The following is a 20,213-nucleotide window of genomic DNA, read 5'->3' as shown; positions in this document are numbered from 1 at the left end:
GACTGTGTGACTAAAACAACAATAACAGAGTTATGGGGAAGAAAAGATGCCCATCTAGGTTTTTTTCCAAAAGGAAAAAAACTCTCACTGTATATCGTCCGACTGGTATCTTCAGGAGTAGACAGATATCTGGAGTTCTACATTCCTTCCCCAACCCAAGGCATCCCAAAACCCACATGTCTTTCAGAGCCAAGGTTCTCCCACACAAACCTCTTTGGGACATCAATGTTCCTGGACACAGGCCTGTAGGCTGGCGCCTGGGTTCCCTGCTCTGGAGGTGGCACCTGGGGACTGCGGCCCGGTGGCTCGGCCAGCCACACCTCTTCTGCTTTGCAGCAGATCTGTAACTTCTGGTCCAACAGCCAGACAGTCACCTTATCCTCTGCCCAACTGTGCCGCTCCACCAGCCCTGTGGACTCTTGACCCCCGTACCGCACACAAACCTGGAGAGAGAAAGAGCAACCAGTGGTCAGCACTTGGCAGTTCTCACTCCATGTGCTCTAGGTTCTGGGACCCAGGAGCTACCTGTAACAAACTGCATTCTCTGACTCATCTTTAGTTCATGCAGATGCTGGGTACCTGCTTCCTACCTGAACATCCAGACCAGCCAAAGTGGATCAGTTCTCACTGAAACAAATCTTTATAAATTCTTTAGATGGAGAGAGCAAAAGTATCCATTTCTGAGACTTGTTTTAAACTTGGAGTCTATATACAACTAAAGTTGATATCATCTTAAAATACTTATGTTTTCTGTAAGCGTCATGGAAACCACAAAGAAAAAACTCTAGTAGACATACAAAAGATAAAGAAATCAAAGCACAGGACTACCAAAAAAAAAAAAAAAAAAAAACTCACAAAGGAAGGCAGCAAGAGAAGAAAGGAACAAAGGAATTATAAAACAGGAAAAAAAATAACAAGATAGCAATATCAAGTCCTTACCTACCACTAACTACTTTAAATGTAAATGGATTAAAATTTCAAATCAAATGAATTTGGAATCTGTATCCATCCTCTTGAGATCTTAACCTGACTTGCCTCTAAAGTTCTATATATCTGCTGGTTCCCAACTATTGCCTTGAACTGCTCACACTCTGCATTTCTGCCTTCAGAAAATCCTGAGTCTACCTGGGAGCAAGATGGTAGTGATGAAAATGCAGACCGACCGCTTTCAGAGGTGCCTAGCAGTTGGCAGGGTCCTCACCTTGTGGGAAAAAAGATCTGGACCACACAAGTCTTAAAACAGAGGCAGAAAGTAGAGCCTCTATTATCAGCTCTTGGGAAGGCAATGAACGAGAAGCCCACTCATCGGGATCTAGCGATAACATGAGGCCAAACAGATCTAGTGATAACACAGAGGAGCAGAAACTGGAAAAGAGAATCCAAATGGCTTTCCAACTAAACAGACACCTTCGTCTCCTGAAACGTCTCAAGGTAATTCAATGGTGCAATCTTCGTTGTTGTTCAGTCGCTAAGTTGTGTCCAACTCTTCGCAACCCCATGGACTTCCCTGTCCTTCAGCATCTCCCGGGGTTTGCTCAAACTCATGTCCATTGAGTCAGTGATGCCATCCAACCCTCTTATCCTCTGTTGTCCGTTTCTCCTCCTGCCCTCAGTCTTTCCCAGCATCAGGGTCTTTTCCAGTGAGTTGGCTCTTTGCATTAGATGGCCAAAGTATTAGAAATTCAGCTTTAGCATCAGTCCTTCCAATGAGTATTCAGGGCTGAATTCCTTTAGAATTGACTGGTTCAATCTCCTTACTGTCCAAGGGACTCTCAAGAGTCTTCTCTAGCACCACAATTCAAAGGCATCAATTCTTCAGCACTCAACCTTCTTTATGGTCCAACTCTCACATCCATACATGACTGTGGGATGCGATCTTCTCTCTCTCATAAATCTGAGCTCCTTTCCCTTGTTTTTGTAAAGTTGTAAACTGGGGCAGATTAAGAGAAACTGAGCTCTGAGGCTCTGAGCAGGCTTGAGCCCAGAATTGTCATGCAGGAGCTCTGGATCTGCTAAGAATGGCTCATTCTCTTGGGAAGCCTGCTGTCCAAGGGGCTCATATGGCTGCAGGGAAAAGGTCTGCACTCAAGTCAGTGCCCAGAGAGTTTCTGGCCTGTCATTTGGGATACCACTGGGCTGCTGAACCCCAGCATGGGGACAGCGGACACTTGTCTACTTGGGGATCAACCTACCTTCTGCCCGGGGTGAAAGGCCACCAGCTGGGGGCCTGAGGTGCCCGGAGCCTTGAGGACTTCTTTAGGCTGCTCCTGGCAGGACGGATCCTTGGAGGCAACAAAGGGCTGGGGAGCCGCCCCCTCCAGCAGCTCTGCCTGAGGCTCCGAGGGTGGGGCAGCCCCAGGTGGTCCCAACACCCGGGCTCCCAGAAGGGACCGCTTGCCGAGGCGCCGGGACAACACGCTGGCCATGCTGTTGCCTTTCCTGGGGAGACAAAGGAGACACAGGGTCCTTTATCCAGTATCTGGGGAATCAGGAAGATGCCCCCCACAAAGCTGGAGCCCATGAGTGTCCATAAAAAACGATGAGACATTTTAAAGTAATTTTTACAACGGTTTTCTTTCTACAAAAGCTAAACATCTGTTACGAGTAGGACATTGAGAACACCCATGTTTCCTGGACAGTGTTCCAGGCTTTCTGCTACACGAGGGTTTACATACTTGCATTTCTACAAAAAACAGGATCATGGCTTGGTAAATGGGGAATTTTCACCTATCCTGTGTCAGCTGTACTGTATCATTAAATGTTATTCTACAAAAACTCTTTTGGGAGACACGGCTGTGTTTTCTTAGGCAGCTGCATCACTGCTAATTTAACAAATCCCTTATTATTGTGCCTAATGGCTGCACCCTTGGGTTGTGTTACCGAAACTTCTCTGCCCACAGCGAGCATCTTAGTGTGCCTGGAAAGTGACCCTCAGCATACACACCAAGGGTCACTTTCCAGGTCAGGATCCTATTAAGATAGTGCGAAGTCAGAGCAGAGGCCTCCCTGCGTGGCGAGTGGTAAAAAATCCATCTGCCAATGCAGGAGACACGGGTTTGATCCCTGGTCTGGGAAGATTTCCTGGAGAAGGAAATGGCAACCCACTCCAGTACTCTTGCCTGGAGAATCCCTATGGACAGAGGAGCCTGGCGGGCTACAGTCCATGGAGTCACAGAGTCAGACATGACTTAGCGACTGAACAACAACCAAGTTAGAACAAGAGGGTGTCTGTGAGATACTCACAGAATCCCACACTGAGCTGGCTTCAAAGCTGCAGACAGCCACAGAAATGAGCCACGGTAACTCTCCTTGTTTTCCACTTAAGGAAACTAACCCTGGGAGCTTAAGAGACTTATTCATGGCGATAAAGGTTGTTGGTGTCAGATAAATGGGATCTGGTGTCCTGATTCCAAACCCAGATCTTCTCACTGCCTCCCAATTGCTTGTACACTGCCTCTAACAACTCGGGCTGCTTGTGAACTCAGGGCTGATAGAAATGCAGGACCACAGCCTGCATGGACCCACGGAAGACCACTGCAGGCCTGTGCAGTCACCCCATGATGGGCAGGAGCTGCTCCCAAAACTGGACATATTATTTCTGCCTGCTCAGAGGTGTCAGCGCACCCTCCACGGATCATACTCCAGAAACCAGAGCCCTGTCCTCTGCATTTTATGGTGGAAGGGCTAGAAAGGTGACGAGACGAGACGCTTGCTGATGCTCCTTTGGTCAAAATCCTACTGCCTGAGAGGTGGGTTCTAACCACCTGGCACTCTATAAGCCCCAGGGCAGGGGTGGTTGAGGGGGAACCCCTTGACCTTCAGAAGCCCATACCATTCCAGAAAAGAGGAAGTCAATCTTCTAGGGCCTCTGAGAATCAAAACTGTCAACAAAGTTGCTCTTGGGAAATCCCACCCATGCTCCACAGCCTGTCTGCTAATAATACAGTTGCAAATATGGAGGAGAAGGGTTTGGCACGTTTTAATAAATGTTTTACTCAGGGCTTCACAGGCTAGAATCAGGGAGTATGGTATCTCCATCATGAATTCACTAGAAAGCAAAGAAGAGGTAAGAAAAAGGTCAAAATCAGACTACCCTACAGAATTCCTCTCTAGATACCTAGTGACTTTATATGTAGTAACACTATTGGAAAGCTTTTTTTTTTACTATGCATGTCATCAAAAGGAAGAAAAACACAAGAAGTAAATTCTTCATCATCAAAAAAAAAAGTGTCCACCCAGTCACCTACTGTCATCTTCAGGCATCAAGCCAGAAACACGAGCCTCGAACTCTCACTTTAAGCACTTCCCAGGTGGCGCTAGTGGTACCAATGCAAGCGTCACAGGCTGGATCCCTGGATTGGGAAGATCCCCTGGAGAAGCGAAAGGCAACCCACTCCAGTATACTTGCCTGAAGGATCCTGCGGACAAAGGAGCCTAGGCTACGGTCCATGGGTTGCAGAGTCGGACATGGAGTGACTCTGAGCACCCAGGCGGAAATGTGCACGCGTGCGTGGACACACACACACGTGTGCGCGCGCATACACACACACACACACACACACACACACACACACACACAGAAAGAGTTAGTCACTCAGCTGCGTCCAAATCTGTGTGATCCATGGACAATAGTCTATCAGGCTCCTCTGTCCATGGGATTTCCTAGGCAAGAATACTACAGTGGATTGTCATTCCCTTCTCCAGGGGATCTGCCTGGCCCAGGGATGGAACCCATGTCTCCTGCATTGGCAGGCAGGTTTTTTGTCACTGAGCCACCAGGGATGCCCATAACCCGCTGTTTAATGTCGATGAGCTGTAAGCAAAGCCACAGTGCCACTTAGAGACGTCAGATGGCAGCAATCTTCCAGAGAAAGAATCCTGCTCCTGACCAAAAGAAAAAAAACACACACGCACACACAAAACACAGCGGCCACCCCCACTTTCCACAGCAGGAAGTTTGAGGTTTCTACCACTGAACGTGAAGAAAGGGTAGCATTTCCAAAATTCCTGGGCTTCCAGTCTTCAGACGGAGCCTGAAATATTTGGCTCACAGTCTCTGATGATGTTTTCTTTTTCCTAAGCCTTTTTTTTTTTTAACGTAAAGAACACTTTTTATTTGATTTGTGAAGCTGCACCTTCCAAAGCCTGCTGGATTTGCACAGCTGGTGAACATGCCCACTTCCGGCTTCTTTCCACATGCATTCTCTGGCCTTTCTCCTTTGACTGGCCTGAATTCCACCCTGAAATACATTTTATGATTTGCTTTATTTATAGCGAGCTCAAATCTTAATTTTTAAAAGCAGAAGAGAAAGAAGGAAGGGAAACTGCCTTTATTAAATGCCCAATAGCACGAGCTTTCACAAACTGTATCTAATTTAATCCTCAGAACAACTTAAGACAAACATATGGTCTTTCATTTCTGATGAGGAAACTGAGCCACTGCCAGCTTAGGTTGCCAAGGCAACACAACCATGAAAGGCAGTCCCAGGGGACTGAACTCTTGCCTCGTTGGTGTCAAAGGGCATGATACTGCCATTAGTCCAGTAGGTGTGAGATCTCTCAAAAGAAAACACTCAAGTTGCTTCTGACCTACATGGTATTTTTTTCTCTATGTCAGTGAACCTTGATAGGAAAAAAATAAAGCAAAACCAAATAAAACCCAGCTTCCAATCCTGCAAGTTTCTGCATCCATCTCCTGTGCTTTTTTCTTTCCTTGAAAATCCCTTTTCCACTTGCACCTTAGCTTCCTACCTACAAAATAAAGGTCAGTGCTTTCCTCTGATCTTGTTTAACAGTCCAGGTCATTGTTAATCATTTAGTGGTTTGGGAAGAACTTTATACACATATTGCCCTCATGAGGGCGCAGAGAGATATGGAATCAATCCCAAAAGTTAAGGAAAATTTTAGCCAAATTTACACTGGGGACTGATAGCATGGAAGTGAAAAAATATGACTCTAGATTAAATGTAGGCTACTGAATCAGGAGCACGGCTCGGGAGATAACGCCATCCCTCAAGTCCTTCAGGAATTCAGAAGTGAACTCAAGCACCTACAGAGGTGTGCCAGGCTTCCCAGGAGCCACTAGTGGTAAAGAACCCGTCTGCCAAAACAAGAGAGTAAGAGATGCCTGTCTGATCCCTAGGGTTGGGAAGATCCCCTGAAGGAGGGCGTGGCAACCCATTCTAGAGAAATCTTGCCTGGAGAATCCCATGGACAGAGGAGCCTGGCGGGCTACAGTCCAAGAGTCAGATATGACTGATGTGACTTAGCATGCACACACGTACAAAGGTCTGCCATGCAGCCAGGCAGAGGTGCCAGGGTAATACGGAATTTGCCAGGGGCTCTCCAGGACTGCTTCTCACTTTATACCTGAGATCGAGGGTCCCAACTCTCTCCCAGTATGTTTCTATCAATATAACCACTGCCTCCTTCAAATCCTCCTTCCCTGATCTCTACTTTCTACTCACTTCCCTATTAGTTTCTTTCTTCAGAGCTATAGATGTTCCATATAAGCCAGTCAGTCCCTAACTTGCCACAGGGTTCTGGTACCATAAAGAGAAATCAAGAAACATCTATTTCAGGGTAACAACAACAGTGTTTCAACAAGTAGGCAAATCCAACTTTACAATGTTACATTCTCGAGTTACAGAAGTCTTTGACTAAAATATAAACTCATGTTAAAAAAGACTTCCTGGCTGCTGTAGAGTTTTAAGAGAACCTGCTTCTCTTTGCTTCTCATCCCCTCTGCTGTCCTCCTCAGGGTGCGGTTGGCTACTGGAGATGTATTTTGGTCCATGTCCAAAAGGGGTGAGCCCTTTTCCAAACTCAGCAAACATCTTCTGATGTGCTAATAGCTCTTAATGAGGACATCTGCCATCAGTTTAATAACTGGAACAGACAGAAGAAAACAAACCCTCTCTGTGGTTCTAAGCTGCAAATCGCCATTTGACATGTGACTGTTGCCAGACAACCCCTTGTCTCAGCACATCCACGTGTGTGTGTGCACGCCCTCATGCACAATGATTGCTCTCTTTAGCCTCCCATGGCAACAAGCTATGACATCACTGAGTAGCACTTGCAGGACACAGGTCATACAGTCAAACTGATTCATTACACAACCAAAGGGGTTTTTTGGGGGGAGGGGTTGTTTTGTTTTCCTGTTTGTTTTTGTCATTAAAGAGGGTGAGGCTTGGAGTAAGGCTTCCATATGCCAAAGCATGGAAGACTGCTGCTTCCCTAATAGACAATTTGGGGACCAAGGTCAGGGGCGTCACTCCTCTGCTGAGATTCCCCACTAAACCTCAGCTTTCTATTTTATGATCTCCCCCTGAGTAACCACTGCAAAGAGCAACGATTTGAGTTTTTAAGACCTTTGGCTAATATTCTGCATATTGTTCTTAATCTTTTATCGGTGTTGCTATCATTTTCTTTTAAATCTGTAAAGTTTTCACTTACTGTCCTTCCACGTGACATTCTAAGCTCACATAAAGGTCAAAAATGCTGCAGCACACCACATGTTTTACTGTCTAATGGAATTCAGTGGAGAAAAGGACAATTCATTGGTCCCAAACAATTCATGCTTCAGCAATCCTTGCCCAGGGATGATCTCTGTTACAGAGAGATGCCGCATGCGTCCACAGCATACTGATGACTATATGCAAATCTGTCTGTGATCCTCACCATCTGAACCTTGCTTGGCAGAAAGAAGCAAGTTGTCATACTCTGTCCTCACTGCCCAAATGCTACCTGGTTCTCAAGCTTTATTTTCTTCTGGGTGCCTTCTCCAGGAAAAGTAAAAAAGAAAAAAAAAAAAAAGAAACCACTTCACTTCATTGAGCATATATTGATTATTTCTTCCCAGAGGACCTTTTTCTCAGCCTGGTTTTGGACAGAAAAATCTCCAAGAGCAGCCAAGGGCCTGCGTGAAACCATCTAGGTCTCTCAAGTTACACATCAGGCCCTATGACACCATTTTTTAAATGTATAATGTGCATTTTAGGTTTTTCTTGGTATGAGCTTAAGATCATAGCATTGAGCATATTAGTAATTGATTCAATGCCAAGATTTCTAAATCAGCTGTTCAGAGAATGACCATTTCGATCCTCAAGTCATCTTAATCGTTGTCTTCATCTGAAGGTTTTTAGAAACCGGATTATACTGTCTCAATGTATAACAGTTTAGACTGCTGGTAAAATTAAAATTAGGTGATCAGGACTGGCAAGGATCTTAAAGGCTGCCCATCTCCCGTTCAGGGCTGGATCTTCTCCACAGGATCTCCTGTAACTGAGGGCCCAGCCTTCCCACCGTTGAGTAACAGAAGTAATAGCAAAACGGAAGAGGAAAATTAGGGCCCCAAATAGCAGAGCTATTTTCATATCCCAGCATATGGGCTGCAGAAACAGGTCACCTGATCTGGTTACACTGCATTTTCCCCAGCAAACAATAAATGACCCCGATCCACAAATACTTCTGTTGATGTGACTGCACAAGAGCCATTCTAGTCAAGTAAAAGAGACCATTCTGTTTGTGCTGCCCACAGGGAAGGAAAGGGTTTTCACAGTTCAGCCCAGGAACAACTGGACTTCCTCTTCCTTCACACCTACCTCCTCATCTACTTACAAAACCAGCAGTGTCCTTTATTCACAGCTGTCATGCAGGCACTACTCTGTATGAAACACAGGGCTCAGGGACCTGAAACTCCAAGAGACTCCATCTCCCCAAGAGAGCAAGCCCCTGCTTATACCATTAAATGCATGATTCTGAACAGATGTTGCTATTCCCATAGGTAAGGAAAGCCCCAGATTAAAAAATAATATGTTGTGCACTTCCCTGGTGGTCCCTTGGGTAAGAATCCACCTGCCAACGCAGGAGATGTGGCTTCGATCCCTGGTCTGGGAAGATCCCACACACCATGGAGCAACTAAGCCCGTGCGTCACAACTGCTAAAGCCCACGTGGTCGACAGCCTGTGCGCCACGATGAGAAGCCACCTCGACGAGAAGCCCTTCCGCAGCAACAAAGACACAGTGCAGCCAAAAATAAATAAGTAAAAATTTTTAAAATAAAATACAGTTAAAAAATTAATGTGTTGTAAGAAATAAGACCTACTACTCACCCTAAAATGATAGGCAGATGTCAAAAATAAGGGTAGCATTTTAGCACTTAGACTTGGTTCTAAGAAAGTACAGTAAGTCCCCTATATACAAACAAGTTCCGAAAGAGTGTTAGTAAGTCCACTGTGTTCGTCAGTCTAACAGTTAGCCTAGGTATCCAGCTAACACAACCAGTTATATAGTACTGTACTGTGATAGGGTTATGATATTTTTCACACAAATAGTACATAAAAAATAAGCACACATAAAAAAAGAAAATTGGTTTTAATCTTACAGTACCTTGAAAAGTCACCAGTATAATGTAATGGCTGGCACTTAGTACCATGTACCTCACCGCTGCTTTTACACTTGCTTTTGCATGTGTGCACGCTAAATCGCTTCAGTCATGTCAGACTCTGTGCAACGCCATGGACTGTAGCCTGCAAGATTCCTCTGTGCACGGGATTTTCCAGGCAAGAACACTGGAGTGGGTTGCCACGCCCTCCTCCAGGGCATCTTCCTGAGACAGGGATCAAACCCAAGCCTCTTTTGTCTCTTGCATTGGCAGGCTGGTTCTTTACCAGTAGCATCACCTGGGAAGCCCTGCTTTGGGACATCCTGGGGTTCAAATAAAGACACTGTATTCTGTAAAGCACACAAAAGTACAACCACTTGTAGAGGACACACGCACGTGACAATGCATGCCAGACACGTGAACTAATTTATGAGGTGAAACGTGAGGATACACATTCGCATCTTTGAAAGTTCGCATCTTGAAGGTTTGTGTGTAGGGGACTTACGCAGTGTGCTCTTGGAAACAGGTAGAGCATGCTGTTTAAGGAAGCAGGGATAAGTAAAAGCACGCCTACAAACATGCCAGGCGAGGTGGAGGGCTGGGCCAGCACCGTTTTCCTATCTGCACGGGGCACGCATGCACGTGCGTACATGTGGGTGCCTGCACTGTGGTTAAACCTGATTCGGCTGTACCAAAACTATGTGAGAGTTCCCGTAGGAGGCAGGGAGATGCCTGACTGCTGACTCGGCATTCTAACCAGAGCCAGCGGGCGGCACTGACAGTTCCCTCCAGCAGTTTGCAGAGAAAGCTTCCCACCTGCACATTAACCCAAACCACCCATGAATGCCTGCATAGCACTCGGGATTCCACGTACTTTGATACACACATCTGGGGGCTTCCTTTTTTTCCTGACCTCACAGCAACTCAAGGAAACACGGAGGGACAATTTAATCCCAATTTTATAGCTGAGAAAACTGAGGCTCCTTCAGAAGGCCAGTGCTTTGCTGGCCTAGTCAGCTGGGCTGTCTGCAGCCTTTCCTAGTTCATCCCTGGACTCGTTCTCTCATCCCTGGACCCTGGAGCAGGACAGGGGCTCAGATGGAAGGGCTTTGGAGTTCCCTGGGGCCTTCGTGCTGCCTTGTCTGATCCTCACAGTGCTGTGAGGAAGGAAGTGTGAGCTTCATTGGGAAGAAGGGATCTATCAGAGGCACTTGTGTGTATGCATGCCCAGTCACTCAGCTGTGTCCGACTCTTTGCGACCCCATGGACTATAGACTGTCAGGCTCCTCTGTCCATGGGATTCTCCAGGCAAGAATACTGGAGTGGGTCGCCATGCCCTTCTCCAGGGGATCTTCTTGATCCAGGGATTGAACCAGTGTCTCCTGCATCTCCTGCACTGGCAGGTAAGTTCTTTACCACTGAGTCACCAGGGAAGTCTATCAGAGGCACTTACAGTTATGAAAAGGGAAAACTGGCATCGTAAGAACCACCTTCCCAAATCTAAAGCACAGAGGAGAGAATTTAAAATGCCTAACAGGGACTTTCCTGGCAGTCCAGTGGCTCAGACTCCAAGCTCCCAAATGCAGGGGGCCCTGGTTCGATCACTGGTCATCAGAGAACTAGATGCTACCTGCCACAACTAAGACCCAGCACAGCTGAATAAATAAATATTTTTTTAAATAAATAAAAATTTAAAAATAAAATGCCTAACAACATGGGACCCCTTAGGTAAGTCCCTGAATGGTGCACACCCTAGAAAGGGAAGCTGTGTGATTGTGATGCCTGAAATGCTGATCTCGAGACACAGAGGCCTCTTGTATTCCTGCTCCTCTGAAGGCAGAGAGATGCAGGCTCTATTTCTTCACTGAACAGAAAAACCGTGTGGAACTCAGCAGTCATTTGAATGAATAATCACCTACCCTGGCAATCCTAAATAAACAGACCTCGGGTGGGGGGTGGTGCCAGGGGGGTTGTAGGGAAGGTGAGTCACCTGGTGACTTTCCTGGCCAGAATCAACAGGTAGTAAGAAGGTGGCAGCCCTCTCCCAGGGTGGAGAAGATCCCCTGGAGAAGGGTATGGCAACCCACTCCAGTATTCTTGCCTGGAGAATCCCATGGACAGAGGAGCCTGGCGGGCTACAGTCCATGGGGTCGCAAAGACTCAGACACAGCTGAGCGACTGAGCATGCACACACACAAGTGCCTCTGATAGATCCCTTCTTCCCAATGAAGCTCACACTTCCTTCCTCACAGCACTGTGAGGATCAGACAAGGCAACACGAAGGCCCCAGGGAACTCCAAAGCCCTTTCTTGCAGGTACCCAAGAAAGGAGCCACCTGGTCCGGGGGCCGGGCCAGGAGAGGGGGAGAAACCATGCACATGCAAATAAGAATGGGCCAAGCAGAAAAGAGCAACAGGGGAGGGAAGGGCCCAAATACCCCTCCGGAATCCGAGTCCCACCTGGGAGCCACCAGGGCCAAACATAAGCCAGGACAAAATAAAGTGTAGTCTTGGAAATTACAGGTAATGAGACAAGGAGCACGTGCTGTTCGAATGACAGAACATTCTAGTGGCTGATAAAACTTAAAAACTTGAAATAAGAGCTGGATAATGAACAGAACTAGACGTGTCTGGTCAGAAGGACTGTACCCCGCTTCCATGGATCAACTTTTTTGGAGGGAGGGGAGGGCTGTGCCATGTGGGACCTAGTTCCCTGACTGGGATGCACCCTGGCCCCCTGTATCGGGAGCTCCGAGTCTTAACTACTGGATCAGGTCCTTCCACGGATCAATTTTTCATTTAAATGTTGCCTCCACTCTGACTCCCCGCTTCCCAGGACAAGTTTCCTGTCTCAGGATGGGGGCAGCTTCCCCACACTGTCACTCTGGCACCTTCTCCTGGGGGACAACCCTTCGCTCCTGGGGCTGGAGCATTCTCCCCAAGAGCCGCACAAATGCCTCCCATCCCCCAGGAGCTCTGTGGCCGAGGGGAAAAAAAGGCTGGATACACCTGAGTAACTGAAGCCGGCTCCTCAAAATGGAACCAGAGAGGCTGAGTCTGGGCACACTGCCAAGGGCACCGCTTAGGAAACGCGCCCCAGGCAAGCCCATGACCCTGACCGGTGCGACGTCAGGCAACAAGCCACCACCTCAGAGCCTCAGTTTCCTGCCTCACCGTGAAAACTGAGGCCACTTCCCAGTGTCCGGAAGGGTCTCCACAACGTGTCCCCTCCTCTGCTGCCTGATCCCAGCCTGGCACTAGACAGCTAACAGACATGGCCGGCCACTCGGACAGCTTAGTGGCCACAGTCCGGCCGGCACCTGGGAACTGAGGTTGTGAAAGGGTGTTCAACCAGAATCAGTGATGCAGCTACTAACTCTAAAGGGAATCGAGAAGCTGGCCACGGGGACTTCCCCTGTGGTCCAGTGGTTAAGACTCCTCGCTTCCAGGGCAGGGGGCATGGGTTCGATCCCTGGTCATGGAACTAAGATCTCACATGCTGCAAGACACAGCCAGTGTTAATATATAATAATATAATATTATATATTTTATTATCTATAAATATTTTATTTATATATTTATATTATGTTATTTATAAATAACATATAATATATAATTATATATTAAAATATTATATAATATTATTTATTATAAAATACTTTTTTAAAAAGTTGACCATGAGTGAGTTACTGATTAACTGGAATCACAATGGAACTGATTTTGGCAAGGAGGGGAACTGAGAAATTCAACATATTCCACTTAGAGGCCACCTGGCCATGGGGAACCAACCCCAGGGCTCCCAGCTTCGAGCTCAACACCCAGCTGGCCAGCTCTGCCCTGAGCCCAAGGCAGGGCCCATGTGACTGGCCCCTCACCTGGCTCTCAGCACACAGTTCCAAGTCTGCCCTCCTCCCCCGCCCCTGGCCAAAATCTCCGTCTTGGTGGCCTGCCCAGGACGGTTCAAGGACCGCTGCCAAGCCTCTGCGAGGCGGAGCGTGACCAGCGTGACCAGCCTCTGCGAGCAACCTTCCCAAATCTGACACCTCAGTCCCAGATCCCAGCTGCCTGGATCTGGACATGCGTTTACCCGTGCAGACATACCCAGCACACAGGGCAGCGCCAGCTCACTGAAAACCCAGGGGAAGGGGCACCACAGGACCCCAGCACCTGTGATCTAAAATAATCTGCTGAATAATCAGAGAACTTTAGGCCTCACTGAGCTCCACTTGCATCCCACACCGAGCTCATTTATTAAAGCACTTCATATGCTCAAGAGTGACAGTCATCGATCTGTGCAATTAGATGAATGGATCAGAATCTGCTTCTTTCAGGAAAAGGCAAAAAAAAAAAATAATCAGCAATCTGAAACCAAAGCCCAGTTTTAAAAAAGATGGTTTTTAGGGTGAAGCTTATAAACATAGATGACTATGCATGTTAATATTTTCAGTGCTTGACACAGTTAAGTTGAAATAAAATGTTATGGGTCGAACAACAAAAAATAAATCTGCTGAGTGACTGGAGGGTGAGGGAGACAAACACGTTTCCTCCTGAAAACAGAAAGTCAACCTCAGTGAATACCGTATAGAAGATGGTTTAAATAAATAAATTGTGAAAATGGGCACAGTGAGGGAGGGGGCTTGCCCCAGGCCCAGCCCACCAAGGAAGTGGCTTTCTCTAGAGTGGCCATTTATGGAATTCTCAGCTTCCCATGTAGCTCAGTGGTAAAGAATCCACCCGCCAATGTGGGAGATGCAGGTTTGATCCCAGGGTCGGGAAGATCCCCTAGAGAAGGAAATGGTAACCCATTCCGGTATTCTTGTCTGGGAAATCGCGTGGACAGAGCCTGTCTGTTGGGCTACCGTCCTTGGGGCCACAAAGAGTCGGACATAATTGAGCACACGCACACGCATGTCCCAATAACCGTGGGCCTGAGGATGATTTCGAAGGCTGCAGAGAGATGGAGAAACAGGCGAAACGAGTGGGCATGTCTGTCTGAGCTCAGGATATCCAGGCAATCCACTCTTGGATGTTCTTTCTGAAATGGACAGAGGATGAGAGCACATTCGCTGGTGACAGTAACAAAGTTAGTGTGGACCAAACGGAAGGACCAGCGGGCCGCACACATACACTCTGAGAAAAGAGAAGAACGACCCTGGCATGTGGTGGGTCGCCACAGTGGCTGCCCAGCACCAGTAACCCACTGCTGGCCCCTGGGACCACATGGAATCCCTCCCCAGGTCAGGCAGGGAGACTGAACTTAGGGTCACGCAGACAACTAGACTCTTTTGAGAGGAAAGGCCCCGGGGTGTTCACAAGCCCCCAGATCAGGTCTATCTGCTTCATTAGGGGTGTTCACAAGCCCCCAGATCACATCTATCTGCTTCATTAGAACTGTTCAGAATCAAGGGCAAGAGAAACCCAGCATTCTGTCCATCCTGCAGCCTTTCGAAGACTATAGTTGTTCAGGAATGTTCCGAGAGCTATCATTACTCAAAGACAGAAGGGCTGGCCACTGGCTATGTATTTCACAGACTGTATTTCACTTCATCCCTCACAATAGCCCCACAAGATAAGCAGGATCACCTCCTCCACTTGACAGATGAGGAAGCTGAGACGTGGGAAGATTGAGCAACATTCCCAAGGCCACAGAGCTAGGAAGTGACAGAACCAGGTATCACTGAGTCACTCTGCTGGACAACAGAAATAACACAACACTGTAAATTAACTATACTCCAATACAACTTTTTTAAAAAGAAAGTGTTCCCTGGTGGCACAGTGGATACGAATCCACCTGCCAATGCAGGGGGGCCAGGTTTGATCCCTGGTCAGGGAATAAAGATCCCGCATGACACAATTAAGACCCAGGACAACCAAATAAATTTTTAAAAAATAATTTAGAAAAAAAAGAGAGAGAGAGAGAGTCACCAAGATTCCCTTCCTAGATATTCTGATCCCCCAGGTCTGAGAGAAAAGCCCAGGAAGGAATGGGAAAAGAATCTTCCAGGGCTAAGTTCAATAAGTGAAGTGAAGTGAAGTCGCTCAGTCGTGTCCGACTCTTTGCGAATCCATGGACTGTAGCCTACTGGGCTCCTCTGTCCATGGAATTTTCCAGGCAAGAGTACTGGAGTGGGTTGCCATTTCCTTCTCCAAAGTTCAATAAACGTTAGCCTTAAAAAAGGCACCAAGCTCTGGGTGGTGATGAGACAAGACTACAGGGAAAACTTCGCTCAAGGAGGGGACAAGCTGTCAGTAAAGCTGAGCACTGACAAGGGCAGTGTAATACATTTAAGGGGGCAGGGGAAACAGAAATCATGGAAGAGCTCTGACATAGGGACCTCTGTGTAGACTGGACTGTCATCCTACCAGGATCACAAAGTCAAAAAAAAACAAATCGTTTTGTCCAGCACCAATGCAAAAGGACTAAACCAAAACGAAACACGCTACCCACCACCACCTATAAACTTAAGAGAATCATCCATCCTGGGGACACAGGTGGCTGCCCATGGAGAAAGAACTTGTGAAACCCCAGGACAGTCAGCTCAATGGGCTGTCATGGGGAGGGCACACTCAAAGGAAAGATTAAGGCCAGTGAGCCCTGGGAGGGTCTAGCAAGTGAGAGAGATAAAATAGGGTCCCAACATTGACTGAAGCGGGTCAACACCCTCAAAGAAGGCGATATAAATTGCCTCACTGGGTTTGGACAACTGTGTGAGTGCAATCAGTGGGGGGGTCCCTGGATTCAGAACCAGAACTGTTCTCTAACCTCTGCATAAGAAATGTGAAGGTGAATGCATCTAGGATGATTAAGGCTGCAATAGGACCTTGCCCTCACCAGCTGGGTGACCAGCGGCACCAGCATGCTCCGTTCAAAAGGGACAGAGCCAAGCCCTTCCTTGCCATACACCCTCCTAAAAGCATGGGTTTGGCCTGACGATGACTTTTCCTGTCTTCCATGAGTTCTCAGAGATCTAGAGATGATGGGAAGAAGGGTAAACACAGAGAGACACACTCCATCCTTCTCCAGGCACACTGGAACTGCTGACAAGAGTAATACAGACAGTGTTCTAGGTTTGGTTTTGTTTTTCTTAAGAACACAAAAATGTTTCCACAGGCCTGACCCTTGGCTTGCATGTTGAAGCCACACTTTGTATTCTAAAGATGGACAGAGAACTATCACAGATGGGTTGAAGGTCTCCAGCTAGGGAGTGAACTAGTTAGAATTTACCATCTAGGGGCCACCACGGCTGCTCATCCATCCAGTGACTCTTCTCCAACACACAGGTCAAAGTCCTCGGGGAACTAGACCCAACTGACTATGGGGTTCAATGGACTCTCTCCAACACCCAGCCTCCCAGCCAAACTGCATACTCGCACACCCTGGGGCCTGCCCCATTCTCAGAAAACAACTGCTTTGTGTCTGAGCCCACCTGAAGAACTTCTGGCCTACATCAAGCCTAAGCTCAGAACTGACCCTGTAATGGGTCTTTATTATTTTTTTAAATTAAAGTATCAGGACTTCCCTGGTGGTCCAGTGGCTGAGACTCCACATTCCCAATGCAGGGGGCGCGGGTTCCATCACTGGTCAGGGAACTAGATGCCACGTGCTTCAACTAAAGATTCCACATGCCACAACTGAAACTCAGCACAGCCAAATAAATAAATACAAAAAAATTAAAATTAAAGTACCCTGTTACCCAGCAAATCCCCTTTCTAACTATCTATCCTTGGTCACATGTGTGACAAGCAGGCATGTCTGGCCATGTTTACTGTAACAGCATTTGTATCAGTAGGGCATTTGGAAATAACTTCAATGGCCATCAATTAGGCTAAATTAAACAACTGTTTGTGTGTGTGCTAAGCTGCTTCAGTCATGTCCAACTCTTTGCAACCCCACAGACTGTAGCCCATCAGGCTCCTCTGTCCATGGGATTCTCCAGGCCAGAATACTGGAGTGGGTTGCCATTCCCTTCTCCAGGGGATCTTCTCCACCCAGGGATCAAACCCACATCTCTTATGTCTCCTCCATTGGCAGGCAGGTTCTTTACCACTAGTGCCACCTGGGAAGCCCACAAACAATGGTTTAGCCTTCTGGTTCTAAGCAAGGTTATGCAGGAGGTAAAATCAGTAAGACCTATCCGCAGTGGCAGAAAGCCATCACCAAGATGGAAGGGGGGTGGGGAGAGCACAATACTACTTGCCACGCACTTATTTTTTAGTTCTACAGGTATAAATGCAAGTATGTTAAGCATCTGAGAACACCAACAAACTTGTAACAGTGGTTAACCTCCAGGGAAGGACTGGGATTACAAGTGGTTGTTAAGGAAGATTTGGGTTTGCTCTGAAAGGTTTGCGTTTTTTTTTTTTTTCCTACAGAGAATGTGTTCATGCACTACTTCTGTAATGAAAATTGCATTTCACCATGTGATTTTTTTTTTTTCTAAAAAGAAACCGACCTTGTTCCGTACATTTCAGTCCGATGTTTGGGGGCAATTTCTAACTGAATCTGCCATACAATTCCCTAGGATGCTGAAAGCAGAGTGGTGCAAAGCAGTGGGCTTTGCAACACAGATCTTACTTTAAGTATTAGAATCCCAGCTCTGTGACTCTGGATGGTTCAGTTTATATGCCAGTTCAAGGAAGAGGCAAGAAAAAAAGAGAAAGGCATGTCAGAGGGCTTCTGGGTAATATAAAGGGATGTCCTAGGAAAGATTTCAGTTGTGCAAGTTGAGCATTCCAGCTGTCCAACATCACACACACACACACACACACACACACACACACACACACACACAGACTCACTCATAATGGCAGCTCTCACCCAACCACACATAATCCACACCAGGGCCCCTAGCCAACCAGCTGTGCTTCAGACCCTTCCATCTGGGATCAGGATTTTTAACATCAATTCCGATCCCATGGGTTCATGAGAAGGAAGAAACTGACCACCACATCAGACAAGCTCTAAAATCTCATTTACTCCTGAGGGCCACCTAATCACACAAAACACTGATCTTTTAAACACACACACATACTCTCCACCTCTTCAAAACGCCACGTGAAAAGCCCATAGAAACACAAAAGTCTATTATTGAAGTCCTAGGGTCACCAAAACTAGCCTAGCTAGGGTCTTAGAAATCAGAGTTGTGGTCCTTCTGGTTGCGGTGAGGATTCACTCAAAAAGGTCACAGGGAACGCTTCGGAGGTGATAGAAAGGTTCTGTCTCGGATGCATTTGTCAAAACTGATCAAACGGCACAGTTCAGATCTGAGCATTCCACTGTATGCAAATTACACCTCAATTTAAAAAGAAAACTACCCCAGCAGCCTTTCTCCCTGGCTGCAGCAGAACTTTGAGCTGTCCTATGAGATATCTGAAATCTCTGTTGTGCTATGTAAAGTGCACAAGTACCATGGCGACAGTCACCATAAAAATAGATAACAAGATTAAAATGGATAGAGGACACAGGAATTTAAGAATGGCACACCAGGAGCAATTCGTGTGCGGCTGAAGAAGAAAAATAGAGGACAGGGAGGTTTTCATTCCACCACCACCAACAACTCCCCCGCCCCCTTGCACTTTGAAAAACAGCCACCCAGTGTGGTTGTTTTTACTAAAAGAGTTTTATGGCTTCCTAATACTCAAAGGACAAAAACGGCTGAGAGCTGTTATTTCTTATCGTGTTTTTGCCTTAAAAAAAAAAAAAAAATCTGATAGCCTAAGTTTTTCCCATACTCACTGTTATGTGGCCCAGGGAACTGATTCCAAGCAACTCAACAAGCACAGTCGATGTGCCATATACTGTGTGAGACCCAAATGATGCTGGGATAAAGGCGGCCTGAGCCCTTCATCATCAAATGCACAAAGATTTCCCACTTTAGTTCTCAATTACAGAGTTCTGTCTGTGCTTTTTACATACATCTAAAACTGACGCCCCCTAGGTAAGCACCCCGAAACTGCTTCACATGAAGAAAGCACTTCCGGGCTTCCCTGGCAGCTCAAAGGTAAAGCGTTTGCCTGCCAATGCAGGGGACACAGGTTCAATCCCCGGTCCAGGGGGATTCCACACGCCTGGGAGCAACTAAGCCCGTGCCCCACAACTACAGAGCCTGTGCTCTAGAGCCCGGGAGCCGCAGCTGCTGAAGCCCCTGAACCACAGAGCCCGTGCTCAGCAACAAAAGAAGCCACTGCGGTGAGAAGCCCGCGGACCTCGACCAGAGAGCGTGCCTGCTCGTCTCGACAAGGGAAAAGCCTGCACAGCCACGGAGACCCAGTCCAGCCAAAAAATAAAATTAAATTTAAAAACACCAAAAAACCACTCTCTTGCCTAATACTGATTCTTTCAAATGCCAAAAGGCCGGCATGAATGGCCTGGTGACATAAATCTTGCGTTCTTCTCCAAAAGATGAGATAAACCTCTATTCTCCTTGCGGAATTTCTGAGAAACATTTGCTATGTGAGTTAGCCCTGATAGTGCTCCCAACAAAAGAAGGAATCCAAAAAAAAAAAAAACAAAAAAACAAAAAAAAAAAGAAGGAATCCAAAAATATCAGCAAGAAAATCTAAAATGTTTAACCAGAGTGGATTCTAAATAAACCACATATTTAAGTAAAATTTAGGCAAAATTAAACTTCCACATGGAAGCAACAAATAAAAATGTGAAAACAAAAACATTTTTATTCAAATCACAAATTTACTGTCCAATATAAAATAACATTAACATATGCATCTCTGGAAAATCCCACCCAAAAGTTTATCTTCCTTGTCGTCACTATCACTAAATCCACAGAGCAGCCACAAGGTTCAGACTCGTCCCTGATGTCAGGATGGC

General features: G+C 46.7%; 1 protein-coding gene across 1 annotated transcript in view; it reads right to left on the bottom strand.

Annotated features, from left to right (window-relative positions):
* Positions 1 to 20,213, bottom strand: part of ZNF395 (zinc finger protein 395) — a 47,259-nt gene that overhangs the window by 16,407 nt on the left and 10,639 nt on the right. The window contains exons 2-3 of the mRNA XM_052644928.1: positions 2,193 to 2,439; positions 211 to 443 (exon numbers count right to left, since the gene is read on the bottom strand). Of these exons, the coding sequence (XP_052500888.1) occupies positions 211 to 443; positions 2,193 to 2,426 (467 nt within the window). The 5' untranslated portion in view covers positions 2,427 to 2,439. The remainder of the gene's footprint in view (positions 1 to 210; positions 444 to 2,192; positions 2,440 to 20,213) is intronic.

The sequence above is a fragment of the Budorcas taxicolor genome, chromosome 8 (genome assembly GCF_023091745.1).
Source record: "Budorcas taxicolor isolate Tak-1 chromosome 8, Takin1.1, whole genome shotgun sequence".
In the NCBI taxonomy this organism is placed as follows: domain Eukaryota; kingdom Metazoa; phylum Chordata; class Mammalia; order Artiodactyla; family Bovidae; genus Budorcas; species Budorcas taxicolor.
Note: the sequence above shows the minus strand (reverse complement) of the source record. Positions and strands in the feature narration are given on the sequence as shown.